Genomic DNA, 15299 nt, shown 5'->3' on the forward strand with positions numbered 1-15299 from the left:
AGAGGTACCCAGTATGGTGATCGTCTGTGTTGGTGGGTTGTGTGGTACATGCTGGTGATGCTTTAGTGGTGCTGCCCTCAGAGGGTTCCTCAGTGCCTCCCTCCGAGGTGTCATCCAGAGGGTCATGCGCAGTTTGCTCCAGAGCAGCGGCAACACCCAAAGGACTGGGTTCCTCCGGGTCCAGAGATGGAAAAAAATAACACACATTAGAGTGAGGGAGGCAAAACATTCCATGCAGCATCGCACTTATTTAGAGGAGGTTGAGGGTGCGCTTCTGCTCACTTGCATGCTGTACGCTGACCTGGCTGTCGGTGACCATTCGGGATGGCCCACTGCCGCCTGCCAGCTCCGTGGCATGCTCCTCCATGCTACTCAGCTGCCGCAGGTCAGGCACACCACCACCAGTCTGTGTTGTCTCCCATGTGTTGTGGATTTTCTTTTCCTGTGGGAACATAAGGTGGATAGCAAGCATTAACATATTGCAGTGCATGGTGCACAACTCATGCCTGTGTCTCAGGCATTGCACTGACAGTTTTGGGGAAAGTGGTCACCATTGAAGAGTGCTCATTGAAGGGTAAGGGGAAGGGGTTAGATTCTGTTCCTGGGGGAAGGATCAATTGTTGCATGGCCTTCAGGTGTTTAAGCAGGGTTGGAGATTCGTGCCAAGTATGTACGCAGTTCCAAGAGCGATGCTCACTCACCCTTGCTGTTCGCAGAAGGTCGTTCACTTTTTTGAGGCACTGCCTGCCAGAGTGCGGTGTCAGGCTCCTTGGCATTCACCACTTCTGCCGTCTCCTCCTACAATGCCATGGCAAATGCACCCTTTGGGTTGTGGCCCTGGTCAGGGAACAGACAATCACACCTCACCTCACCTTTCCTCCACAGCATCTAGCAGGTGCCCCTGGTCTGCCTCCGAAAATCTGGGAGCCAGTTTACAAGCAGCCATCTTTGTGGTGTGACTGGCTGTGTGTCCATTCCTGTAGCTTATACACAGCTCTGGTTTATTAGGGGAGTGCAGTGTGGCCAGTCAGGGGCCAGTTGGTAACAAATACTTGTGAGAGATTTTGAAGGCTGCATTCAGTTAAGCGCCATTTATCCCTCAGGGTGTCGATTGGCTGCCATTCAATAGGCTGCTGTGTCCAGGGGGGGGTGCAATACTCAAGACTCCCATTCAAGAGAGGGAATGATCACAAGCTGGGGTTGTGTATGTCAGCACAACGCTAGTTCTCTACAGGGCAGCAGTGAGGACAGTATGTTCAAGGGATGGAGGGATTGCGTTCCCGCACTATCCGGATCTATGGGGGCATGAGGTGAGCGGGCAGCCATGTGTGTGTGTGTGGGGGGGGCAGCGATGAGGCCAGCGATGTGTGTTGGGGGGTTGTGGGGGCCAGCAGTGAGGCCAGCGATGTCTTTGTGGGGAGGTTGTGGGGGCCAGCAATGAGGCCAGCGATGCGTGTCGGAGGCTAGCGATGTTTGTGGGGGCCAGCAATGAGGCCAGCGATGTGTGTGGGGTTTGGATGGCAGTGATCTGGATGCTGGGAGGTCTTTTCCGCGATCTCCCAGCGATGTGCGCATGCGTGGGTTCCCGCTCCTCCTGCCGATTTTCAGGTTCTTTCCCCCCCCTCCCCCCCTCCCCCAGCATTTAATGATAATTTAACTGGGCCCTCTGCATTGCACAGAGTGCGGAGATTCGGGTGAGAAGTTGAACTGTGAAAACAGTCAGGATTTAGAACAGTTTTCCCACCAATTCAGCACTTTTGGGAGAATTGTCCCCCAAAAGAAAATGTTCTCTTTTGGTACTCCATGATCCGTCTATATCAACCCATGCCACTTCAGGCCCTATACCCACACCATAACCCTACATACAATTCATGCCAACCTTTGCCTCTGCACCCATCTCCCATGGCCACTCATATTCTCCATGCCAAAGTATACCCTATATCCATTCCCCAAGGCTCTTTATAGGTCTCATGCACTAACTCATGCAAACTCATTGCCAACTCATGCCAATCCATGCTCCCCCAACCTTTTGCACTAACACCAACCATGCCAACTCACCCAGTATCCGTCATGGGCAGACCTCAGGAACCATACAGAGATGAGACAAAATAAAATTCTAAATGCATATTGCAGACTTCACTATCTTGAAAAACCCACTCATTCATAAAAAGCTATTTACTACATTTACATTCCTTCAACTACACAAAGCCTAATAACAATAAATATTTAATTTAAGTGCACAATCCCTTATAACAACAAGGATTGGAATTCATTCACCCAAACCATTGTCCTCAGGTCAGGTTTGCAGAATCAAGTGATTCCTGGCTTGGCAAACGCAACCTTCAAAAATGTCTGCCCGCAGGTCAGATTTTCAGTCAGGCGATGGGGGCGCAATGAAATAAGGGTTGGGGTGGATGACCCCAGAACAAATACTGCTGGTTGTGGAGGCAGGCTGGGTAAAAGGTCTACCTCTGTGCTTTGGCAGTGCCTTGAAATAAATAAAAAATTATTCTAAAACAAAATATATCCTTCCAGTCCTAGTTACAGGAAGGATGTAAATAAGGTTGAAAGAGTGCAGAGAAGGTTCACAAGGATGTTGCTGGGACTTGAGAAGCTGAGTTACAGAGAGAGATTGAATAGGTTGGGACTTTATTCCCTGGAGCGTAGAAGATTGAGGGGAGATTTGATAGAGGTGTATAAGATTTTGATGGGTATAGATAGAGTGAATGCAAGCAGGCTTTTTCCGCTGAGGCTAGGGGAGAAAAAAACCAGAGGGCATGGGTTAAGGGTGAAAGGAGAAAAGTTTAAAGGGAATATTAGGGGGGGCTTCTTCACGCAGAGAGTGGTGGGAATGTGGAATGAGCTGCCGGATAAAGTGGTAAATGCGGGGACAAATAACACTTTTAACATTTAAGAAAAACTTGGACGGGTTCATGGATGAGAGGGGTGTGGAGGGATATGGTTCAAGTGCAGGTCAGTGGGACTAGGCAAAAAATGGTTCGGCACAGACAAGCAGGGCCAAAAGGCCTGTTTCTGAGCTGTAATTTTCTATGGTTCTATGGTTCAGTCCTCACCCACCAGACACTTCCTATTCCCTATTTATGCTCACCTATGCAAACCCACCTCCATTGCCCCCTCACACACACTATGCCAACCCAAACTCTCTACCAACCCCACTGCCCCCATATCTATGCCAATTTAGTGCCACCTTTTGCCAACCCATGTTCCCTACCTGAAACCCTTTGCCATTACCTTCTCCATGCCAACTTACCTAGCATTTTTGGAAAGTTCCTTGATAGCGTTACTTCCTCAATAGGTTTAACACATCCTAGACAGATTGGACACTTTCTGCATAGCTTTGACGGCTCTTCAACAGTTCCTGGACAACTCGAATTCTCTTAAACAGTTTCTTGACAGCTGGACAGTTCCTTGATTAATACACAATTTCTTGACGGCTGCATAGCTATTTAACAGCTCCTTGATAGCTGGACAACTCTTTAACAGATCTTTGAAACTTGACAGTTCTTTGACAGCTTGACATTTCCAATGTGTTTATGCATATAAAGTCATAATCATGTACACTTTAGCAATTCCAAAGAGTGCCCTACCTCTCTGAAAGAGTGTCTTATCTATCCCAAAAGTGTCATGGCCTATCAAAAGGGGTATCTTACCTCCCCAAAAAGAAGCTTGTCTATCCAAACGAATCCACCAAGTTCAGACCAGCTCTTACCTGTTCTAACCTACACATTCGGGTTTCACACTCCTGGCCTTCCAAAATTCCACTTCAGTGAAGCCAGCTGGTGATTTAAGTGGCTATATGCCTCCATGAATCACGCATGTGGGAACCCCGGCCCAATTTCAGTTCCACCCCCTTGAAGATGGGAAATGCCGATTCCAAGGGTAGCTCTTAGAAATTTCAGACTTTTCTAGGATTTTCACAATAATTTATTGGACGAAATCTGGACGTCTCATTTCAAAACGTCTATAACCATTTGTAGTTGTCAATCAAACAGCAAAATAACAGGCAGCCTATGATAATGGATGGTTGTGAAATCAGTCATACAGCAGTAATCCAGTAATTAAATCTTAAGGCTTATGTTAATAGACTGAGCAAAATAGCAAGAATTGGCTTTTTAACACTCCAGATATTTTTCCTCAAAAATTTAAAGGACAGTACTTTTAAATGCTTCCTTTGACAGATGCTTTTGACAGTTTCTCTTGACACTTTAGATAGTTTTGGCAGTTTTTTTGACAGTTGTAAAAGCTTGAGAGCTAATGGATTTATGCATTTTTGATGTAAATTCATGCCTACTTTTAACAACTTGCAATAAACAATTCACATATGGGCTGCAGTGCTTCAAGAAAGCAGCTCACTACCACCTTTTGAAGGGCAATTAGGGAGTGAAGCTCACATCCTTTGAATGAATAAAATAAATTCCAAAGTGCACCTTATTATCCTCAAATGACAACTGACCACAAAGGTGACCTAGGACCATAGCCGAAGAGGAACCGTACCTCTCTAAAGGGGTATCTGAGCTAACCAAACAAATCCACAAAGTTCAGACCTGCTCTTACCAGGTACAATCTGCACACTTCAGGTTTCACACTCCTGGGCTACAAAAATCCCACTCCAGAGGAAGTAGCTGATGAATTAAATGGCCTGCTGCCTCTGTGAAACATGCTTGCACAAAACACAAATTTCCCCCATTCCTGCCCCTGCCAAAATAGGAAGTGCCAGGTTCGAGGCAGGACTTGTGATTTTTGGACACTTCTGCCATTTTCACAACAGAGAGGCGCTCTGTCATGGCGAAAATCCAGCCGATAATCTTTTGAGGCAGAGGCGAGGCTGCTATCAACTAAGTCATGGCTGACAGCATTAAAATTAATGGACAAGAAATTAGATGTTGAGGAGAACACAAGCAGAAAATCCCAGTTTATGTGTGTTCATTTAAGGGAGTACTTACATATTGTTCAATAATATTAACAGCCAGCCTGTATTTACAGTAACTATGGAAAGCGCTATGTCACTGATACGCAACATAAATTTTGCCTCAGCTTACTTCTGTCACCTACTTTTCATGAATGTTAAACATTTATTGTGTATATATGTTAAAAACTTTATCAACACCAGTGGTCTGCTGCTGCCTATCTAAAACTTTATTAAAGGATACACAATGATGATTTGGAAAATGTTACCTTTCGATCTCAAGTTTACGAGGACGCTGTCCAGGAGGCACATGAAATGGAACTTGCACCTTTGGTTGAAAGGATTTCAGTGTAAAGTCTGTCCTTGTTTGCAGTTCTGTATTTGATCCATATATTTGCGACTCCAGCTGTGTTAAAAGGTCATCAGGCCCATCGAAAGCAGAGACTGAAATTAGGGTGCAATGTCATTAGGCATAAATAAAAAACTGCACCAGATCCTATCCAAAAGAGAACAGCATGGTTCCTATAGAGAAACTATATTTCTGAAAGTAAACAAACTCTAGTAATAAGGTGTTGGAGTAAAAGTGAGACGCTGCCAGAGGGAATCCCGAAATTAAAAGATACAAGATGGTTACCTAGTACAAAATGGATTCTGTGGAAAGACATTAAGATGTGCTGACTTAGGCATAGACATTGCACAATGAGCTAAATCCTGTTATTGTCTAATTACGACAGGAAATAAACCAGACCTTGAGGTCCAGATGATCACCTTATCTTAAGATAAAGCAGAACCGAAACAATGAGTTTTGTTAACGAGATCAGTCGTTGATAGGGGGGCATAATCGGCTAACGATGTGATAACTGCTAATGTCTGTACTTGTCAATTCCTTGAAAAGTATAAAAGCTCAGCTACCATTTTAAAATTGAGAAGTGACTGTGAGCACTGCAGAGAGCCCAGTGCCTCTCCCAAAGCTTTGTCTGCTAAACTGCATGTTGAATCTTTAAATCTGACTCCGAGGGCCCGATTTTACCATTTGGAATCCAAGGGCCGGATCCGGGCGTAATACAGATCCTAGCCCAAAATCCTCTTTGCAGCGCGCCCATACGCTTTCTACCGGCTCCGGTCCAATCCGTGCAGTGGGCGGGGCTTAGCGCTGCCGGAACGATCAGAGCTCTGAACTGTGCATGCGCAGTTCAAAAAAAAATCTGAAGCAGCGCGCCCGGGCAGGAAAGAAAAAAAAGCAGAGCGAACAGCTCTCTGACACATGGAAGAGTTGGCAATAATTATACCTGCTCTTGTTAGAGAAAATATTGTTCTAACAATCTGATAACACTATTAAACTCAAAGCTTTTGTCGAAAGATTACACTTGCATCTATTTCAACTGTCTACTTTTGTCTCAGTAATGAATGTGAGCTGCTTGGGTTATTTTGGGCTGATTGTATCTACTTGCAGGGCTCAAGTGAAAAATAAAATGTGCATTTCTGAGAATTTTCGACCACACAGAACAAAGTACATCCATAACATTTTGAGTGTCTGTTCATTCCTGTTGTCACAGAGATGTCTCCCCTTCAACATATTGTAAAATAAATATGTAACAAACCCAGTACTTGTAGCATATATCCTGAAGCAACAGTTCTTTAAAAGAAATTTCTAGTCCCAGGAACATCTAGGATATACTTAAACAGTGTCAGAAGTTTAATATTCTAGATCAAATGAATGCAATGGTAGTTTATGCAGAAAAATTAGTTCATTAACTTTCTAAAGTGTAACAATATTTTGAAAAGAGATGCCTTTTACTGTTAAAGGATAGGAATTAAAACATTCAAATGTTTCAATCCCTATCCTTTAACAGTAAAGGTAATGAATTAATGAATGGTTTACGTGCCTGGAATGGTTTACATCCTCCCCCCACAACCAGAGATCCATCCTCCCCCCCTCTTCCGCCCCCCGCCCCCCCCAACAACCAGAGATCCATCCTTCCCCACCCCCCCCCCCAACCAGAGATCCATCCTCCCCCCCACACACTCGCAGAGCCGCCACCGACCCGGGACGGCGGAATGGCTGCGACAAGACACCCGTAATTACCGGAGAGTTTTTGGACGCCATGCACCTACCTCCTCGCCAACCCTCACTGAGGAAGCGCCGGCTTCCGACTTTTATTTAGCAGGTCGCTAAAAGCGCGGATCCGGATCGGGCCGCGCGGTGGTAAAGTGGGATTTGGCGGTAGAGTTGGGCGGGCAGTTCATTAAATCGATTTAAATGCATGCTAATGACGCGCAGCCAACAGCACATTACAATTCACCCCGGGCGAAAGACAACAGATAATGGCCTCCCTGGGTAAACTACAACCTAGAAGTGCAAATACGAAATTTTGGGCAGAATTAGATACGGTTTGGGTAGGACACCAACTGCACTTAAGGGATATACACCAATTGGTTAGGGAAGCATGTCCAGCAGATAAATGGAGGCAGGTAGCCGGAGGGCCCGCCATTCCCCCAGCACAAGACTATAGTGGGGGGCATTGGACGCATACGGTAGCCCTAACAGCAGAAATAGATGCCCAACAAGCACCCTTCGCCCTGTTTAAAACAGAAGTCCAGAGGGTTTTAGGAAATGCCCCTACCAATTGGAGTAAAATCACAACGACCAAGCAACAAAAGGGGGAAGGGGCCTCTGAATATGGGGTACGGTTGTTCCAAGTATACCAGGAATGCTCAGGGCAAGGAAACCCAGGCCGTGGGGATCAAGCCTTCATCCAGGCTTTCAAGGATGGGCTCTCCAGCGCTCACCAAACCATCTTAAAAATGGGAGTGATCATGTCCCAGCATTATGATGAACTGGTGGAATGGGCTAGCGGCGTACACAGAGGGGGGGGAGGAGAAATCTCAGACGAAGATAAAACAGGAAAGAGTAGCCGCCTACAGTAGCAGGAGCGGAACTAAGCCCAAACTGACCTGTCACAATTGTGGCCGACAAGGGCACTTTGCAAAGGAGTGCTGGGTCCCAAGGAAAGGAAATAAATTTGGAAACAGTGGGAGACAGTGTAATTATTTTAATAAAAATGGACACACGGAAGCAATATGTTGGGACAAACATGGGAGATCCCCGCCCCGATCCATGTCTACAGCAGAATTGGAGGAACTAAGGAACCTCCGAGATCAGCAAGAATGACGGCCTGCAGCCCCCATTCATAAGGGTAAGAAGGAGGGAAGGATCTATGTGTCTGCACGAGTAGGGGGCAGGCAATGTGAGATGCTGGTGGACACAGGAGCATCCATATCTGTCACCGACCTTCCCTTACCCACTACAAGTAGGATGATTTATCTAACAGGGATAGGAGGGAACAAAACACCCGCCTACCTGAGCGAGACCACATTAGTAGAAATAAATAATTTGTACATACCTATGAGATTCTATGTATGTAAAAATAACGAGGGTACAATAATGGGAAATGATTTAATGAAGGAGTATGAAATTTTGACTGTGGGAAGGGAGAGCTAATCTGGCCGAAACGGGACGGTCGGAAAACCGGAATAGGAAGACTTACAAGTCACCTCGAGACTATCAAGGTGGCCACAGCCGCCATCAGAGATTGGCGACTAGAAACAAAGGGGTTTGGAGCCATCTGTGCCTCTGTCCCCGGAGTATGGGCTGAAAAGAAATTAGACACTGGCCTAACCAAAACTGACCCGATAAAGGTGCCCGGACCGGAGCATAAGCCCCACCGACAGTATCCGACAAAACCGGAAGCAAAGGCAGCTGTAGTAGAAATAGTTAAAGGGTTAGTGGAGAAAGGAATCCTGAGGGAAACTACGAGTACCACTAACTCCCCTACCTGGCCAGTGAGCAAACCCGACGGAAGTTACAGACTCACAATAGACTACACCGGCCTCAATAAAGTCACGTCCAAATTGCACCCCATTGTAGCAAGCCCCTCAACAATCCTGAATGGATCGTCACCGGAGCATAAAACCTTTACCGTATTAGATATAGCCAATGGATTCTGGTCCCTACCCTTGCATCCCGAATCCCAAGGAAAATTCACATTTACAGTGGGAGACAAACAGTACACTTGGACTCGCCTACCGCAGGGATTCCACAATAGCCCCGCCATCTTCCACTGAGTAATGAGTGACATCCTGAAAAGGGTAGAACTACCAGAGGGTAGCACGATTCTACAATACATGGATGATATATTAATAGCCTCAGAATCTAAGTCAGGACACCAGGGAGCACTATACCTAGTGTTGAATGAACTGAAAACCGCAGGGTTAAAGGTGAGCCCCAAAAAGGCACAAATCGGGAAAGCACAAGTCCTGTACCTTGGACACTTAATATCACAAGGACTTAAAGAGGTGCCAACAGACCCGAAAGAAGGCGGTACAACAAATGCCGCGGCCAGTCACCGTAAGAGGAGTCAGGAAGGAGCTGGGACTGTTTAATTGTAGCCGAAGTTTTATCCCGGAATTCTCAAAATTGCCAGAGCCTATACAGAGGCTAGTTAAAGGGGGAAAGCCAGCTTTAAACTCCATAGAATGGGGACCTGAGCAAGAAGAGGTCTATAATAAGTTAAAGGCAGAACTGATATCAGCCCCCGGACTGGGACTATGAGATTCCAATAAAGATTTCCACATACACTGTAATAATGAGGGGGGGTTCTACTCTGCAGTAGTAACGCAAGATCATGGCGATAAACGGAAACCCATAGGTTACTGTTCAACAGCAGAAGGGCCGGTAGTAACCGGACTGCCGAGGTGCATCGCCGCCTTCGATTGCGCCGCCTGGGCCGTAAAGGTGAGCGAACCGATAGTAATGACAGGGAACATAACCCTCCACACCAAACACACCTTGGTGAAGATGCTAAATACAGGAAAGTTAAGGTCCATCTCGAACATGAGAAGGGCTAAATGGGAAGCCGTCCTCCTACCTCCCAGCAAATCAGTTTGAATAGTAAGAGACACAGGAGGTAACCCAGCAGAAGGAATTTTGGATACAGGAGAACCACATAACTGTGGAGACGTAGATATGGATACAGAAGAAGGTAGAGTAAAGGATGTACCTTTAGCAACAGCTGAAGAGACCCTTTTTGTTGATGGCTCACGTAAATACGTGAAAGGATCACCCCGGACAGGGTGGGCAGTAGTAAATGACAGATTGGAAACGGTAAAGTCAGAAAGAATTGACGGAGGTCTATCCGCGCAGGTGGCGGAACTAGTGGCATTCACAAAGGCACTAGAATCGTCCGAAGGAAAGACGGTAAATATATATACTGATAGTAGGTACGCATTCAGGGTAATACACGATTATATGACGGCATGGGGTAGAAGGGGGTTTGTAATCATGGGAGGAACTCCTATGAAACACCAACAAAGGATCGAGGCATTACTAAAGGTCAGCGAAAAACCCCGAGAAGCGGCAGTAATAAAAATTAAAGCACATCAGAAGGAACCAGAAAGGGATAACCCGGAATAGTTAAAATACAAAGGGAACCAAGCCGCAGATAGAGCAGCGCAAATAGCATTAGAACAGGAGGCAGTTGGCGAGCTGCCAATAGCAGTAACGGGCCAGACAGGAGACAAAATAGATATTCGGGACTTACACGAGGGTACCTCAAAAGAGGAAAAGGGGAAGTGGGAAGCACAAGGAGCGAGCAGAGGGACTGATAATGTTTGGAGACGCAATGACAAGGTAATGGCGCCGGAGTGCATACAAAACACCCTCTTGGAACTACACCATGGACTCTCACATGCAGGAAGAAAGGCCATGGCAACTAGTATAGGAAAAGAATGGTGGTGGAAAGGGATGGGAAGGGACATAGCCCGACATTCTCACCGATGCGTGACATGCGCGCAATACAACCCCGGTCGACCCATAAAAATTAAGATGGGACACCAGCCCCGACCAAAGGGGCTCTGGGAACATCTGCAAATAGGTTTCACAGGGCCACTACCACAATCCCACAGCAAAACCTATTGTTTGGTTGTCGTAGACCAGTTTACCAGGTGGGTAGAAGCGTTCCTTACCAGAAATTGCACTGCTACCACGGTGGCTAGAATATTGGCGGAGGAGGTAATCCCTAGATGAGGAGTACCCATACAAATCGATTCGGACCAAGGGACGCACTTCACCGGAAAGGTGGTAAAAACAGTGTGCCAACTGATGGGAATAAAACAAAAATTCCACATCCCGTTACCACCCGCAGAGTTCTGGAATGGTGGAACGCATGAACCGGACCTTTAAGAATGCCCTGGCCAAGGCCATGCAAACGTCAGGAAAAACGTGGACAGAAGTATTACCTACTATATTAATGAGGTTAAGAGCCAGGACAAACCGGACAACCGGATTAACCCCTTATGAACTAATGACAGGAAGGACGATGCAATTACCAGAAAACATCATAACAGGTGGGGCTGATGGAGGTCCACGAAAAGACAAAATTAAACGATATGTTTTGGAACTACGCGCCCAACTAAAAGGGATGCGTAAATTAGTAAAGGATAATCAGGAAGAAAGAGACGCACAGAGAGAGCTTGAAATGCTCCCTGACGTCCCAACAGCAGGACAGCAGGAAGTCGCATCATGGTAAAAACATTACCTGAAAAACCAAGGTTTGCACCAAAATGGAATGGGCCATATGAGGTCACAATTAGTGGAGATACCTGTGCCTGTCTGGACATAAGGGGGAAAGGTGTATGGAAACATTGGACCCAGCTGAAATTATACAAAGAAACGAATGAGTGATATTCACAAGTAAGCCATAAAGTGACCAGAGTGCTTTCCCCAAAACAGGTGACGGCTACAACCAAGATTAACTGAAGCGTTCGGGTTGGCAATACAGCCTTTGGGAAGTTGTTAATATAGAGTAATAAGATTAATACTTGCCTGTTGCAAACATGTCTAAGATAGCGTATACAATTGCATCACTCTATGTTGTCACGGTTGTAAGATTGACAGGACGAAAAGATAACTTATTCTACAAGGCTCATGTACATTTACACGGTAATCGAACCATGTGTTACCCGCTAGCCCAATCTGTAGAGGCCCTATTTGTGGCCACCCCTGGGTGGACCCCCCATGACTTATATACGGCGGATACCTCGGATGCACCCTGTAAAGGACAAACAGGCAAATATAAAAGGGGTATACAGGGAAGATGCGTGGAACTAATAAACTCCACAGATCCTGTGTGCAGGGGGCTCCAGGGAGTGGGAGGGAGAGTATGCTCAGACGATACAAGCTACCTGCTTTGCTTCTCGGGGCAAGGATGGGGGTGTGCGTATGCCTTGGTCCCCAAGAATGTTTCCTGTATACAGACGCAGTGTGCCTGTCAGCACTGTCGGGTAAACAGAGGCCAGTTTACTTGTACCTGTAACAAGCAAAGATGCCTGAACGTGACCACGGGAGGCAACTCATTTGTGGTCAGTGTAATGGAACCCATGTCAGCTCAGCCACATGGACATACCCGTTTGATACTTACCAATTGGTAGGATCGAGTGGAAAGTCAAGTGAACCGAGCAATTGGCGGTATATACAGTTCGTACAGACCAATAACCAGGATATTAAATGTTACCGAGCCAAGAAGGGATTTGTGTTCCTCCTCAACAGCACCTTCATGACGGCAACACCAACCCTCCCGGTCCTCTTTGCAGTAGGAACAATAGGACCCCTCACTGTTCCATGCCCACAAAAAGGGCATACCCGGAGAAAGATAGTGACCCGGGCCACCAGCAAGGAATTCTGTCCCGGTCACACTGGGATCGTCACTCGGCTACGGGTTCATTGGGGCCCTGTCTCTGGGGGGAACAGCAGTAGTAATTAGTGCCAAAAATAGAAACCATCTTATCTGTGGATTAACCATTCTGGGAAACAGCACATCAAAGGCACTGGAGGCAATCAACCAAGAACTGGCTGAATTAAGATTATACACGCAGCAGACCCGCTATGCCGTAGATTATCAGTTAGCCCAACAGGGGGAGTATGCACAATAATAGGAGACAAATGTATCACATATGTTACAGATGAATCTTACACCATCACCCAAGCCATTAATGACATAAGAAAGCAGCTCGATGACTTTAGACAAGGCCCCAAGAAGGGGAATAGCTGGCTCGAATGGTTATTGGGGGGATCCTGTGGGCCTTATTTAATGCATGGACTAATTATTCTCGCTGTAATAATAATTTACCGATTATCGGATGTTTTAATGTCTGCTGTAAAGTCATGATGGCTCGGATTGTGCCAGGGGCCACTGTGGTCACCGAAGAAGAACATCTAATGGGAACACCCGAAGACACCGAGGAAGACGACGACAATGAAGGAAAGGGCGAGAAGGTGGAAGTTTACCTGTGAACGCGTGACCTGTTGGTTACGGGTCGGGCATATCAATTGCCAGACCCACGATTCTGCTATTGTTGGTCCATCGGATTATTAGAGCATAATCCTGACCAAAAGGGGGAATTGTTGGAGTAAAAGTGAGACGCTGCCCGAGGGAATCCCGAAATTAAAAGATACAAGATGGTTACCTGGTACAAAATGGACTCTGTGGAAAGACATTAAGATGTGCTGACTTAGGCATAGACATTGCACAATGAGCTAAATCCTGTTATTGTCTAATTACGACAGGAAATAAACCAGACCTTGAGGTCCAGATGATCACCTTAGCTTAAGATAAAGCAGAACCGAAACAATGAGTTTTGTTAACGAGATCAGTCGTTGATAGGGGGGCATAATTGGCTAACGATGTGATAACTGCTAATGTCCGTACTTGTCGACTCGTCGAAATGTATAACTATGTGATAACTGCTAATGTCTGTACTTATCGATTCTTTGAAAAGTATAAAAGAAGCTCAGCTGCCATTTTAAAATTGAGAAGGTGACTGCGTGCACTGCGGAGAGCCCAGTGCTTCTCCCAAAGCTTTGTCCGATAAACTGCATGTTGAATCTTTAAATCTGACTCCGAGTGGTGATTTTCCCACAACAAAGGCAAAAATAGAAAATGCTCTATTCTGATAAAACCTGAAGCGTACATACATTTCCCTTTTCACATGCATTTCCAGCACTTTCTGTCTGTGTCTCATTTACCCCACTTGTAGTGAGTGGCATCGAGTATTTCCCTCAACCCTTTGTTGCAGACTGAAAGAGGTGGAGCAGAGAAGCCAAGTCCATGCACTGAAGCAAGAAACGAATGAAAATAAACAAAGTGGTCCAAATGCAGCAGGTGAAAAATAGTTGAGGGAAGTTTGCAGAACAGTTTTATATATGGAAACTGAACTACAACCAGTGAATGAAAAATGCCTTATTAAAAAATGGATATCCAAACATTTGTTCAACCATTACATTCAAGCCTTGCCTACAGTATTGGGCACAGTAAGAAGTCTCACAACACCAGGTTAAAGTCCAACAGGTTTATTTGGTAGCAAATACCATAAGCTTTCGGAGCACAGCTCCTTCATCAGATGGAGTGGATATCTGTTCTCAAACAGGGCACAGACACAGAAATCAAATTACAGAATACTGATTAGAATGCAAATCTCTACAGCCAGCCAGGTCTTAAATGTACAGACAATGTGGGTGGAGGGAGCATTCAACACAGGTTAAAGAGATGTGTATTGTCTCCAGACAGAACAGCCAGTGAAATTCTGCAAGTCCAGGAGGCAAGCTGTGGGGGTTACTGATAATGTGACATAAATCCAACATCCCGGTTTAGGCCGTCCTCATGTGTGCGGAACTTGGCTATCAGTTTCTGCTCAGCGACTCTGCGCTGTCGTGTGTCGTGAAGGCCGCCTTGGAGAACGCTTACCTGAAGATCCAAGGCTGAATGCCCGTGACTGCTGAAGTGCTCCCCCACAGGAAGAGAACAGTCTTGCCTGGTGATTGTTGAGCGGTGTTCATTCATCCGTTGTCGTAGCGTCTGCATGGTTTCCCCAATGTACCATGCCTCGGGACATCCTTTCTTGCAGCGTATCAGATAGACAACGTTGGCCGAGTTGCAAGAGTAGGTACCGTGTACCTGGTAGATGGTGTTCTCACGTGAGATGATGGCATCCGTGTCGATGATCTGGCATGTCTTGCAGAGGTTGCTGTGGCAGGGTTGTGTGGTGTTGTGGTCACTGTTCTCCTGAAGGCTGGGTAGTTTGCTGCAGACAATGGTCTGTTTGAGGTTGCGTGGTTGTTTGAAGGCAAGAAGTGGGGGTGTGGGGATGGCCTTGGCGAGATGTTCGTCTTCATCAATGACATGTTGAAGGCTCCGGAGGAGATGCCGTAGCTTCTCTGCTCCGGGGAAGTACTGGACGACGAAGGGTACTCTGTCCACCGTGTCCCGTGTTTGTCACGTAAAGTAATCTCACGTGAGAACACCATCTACCAGGTACA

General features: G+C 46.2%; 1 protein-coding gene across 6 annotated transcripts in view; it reads right to left on the reverse strand.

Annotated features, from left to right (window-relative positions):
* dnah1 (dynein, axonemal, heavy chain 1) overlaps positions 1-15299 on the reverse strand; it is a 510234-nt gene that overhangs the window by 473944 nt on the left and 20991 nt on the right. For 4 of the 6 annotated variants that reach the window (XM_078209369.1, XM_078209370.1, XM_078209374.1 and 1 more), the window contains exon 4: positions 5197-5371. In XM_078209369.1, the coding sequence (XP_078065495.1) occupies positions 5197-5371 (175 nt within the window). Of the gene's footprint in view, positions 1-301; positions 387-2058; positions 2081-5196; positions 5372-15299 lie in introns of those variants that run through there. The other 2 variants (XM_078209371.1, XM_078209372.1) reach the window with 2 other exon arrangements.

This window comes from Mustelus asterias, chromosome 3 (genome assembly GCF_964213995.1).
Source record: "Mustelus asterias chromosome 3, sMusAst1.hap1.1, whole genome shotgun sequence".
NCBI lineage: Eukaryota > Metazoa > Chordata > Chondrichthyes > Carcharhiniformes > Triakidae > Mustelus > Mustelus asterias.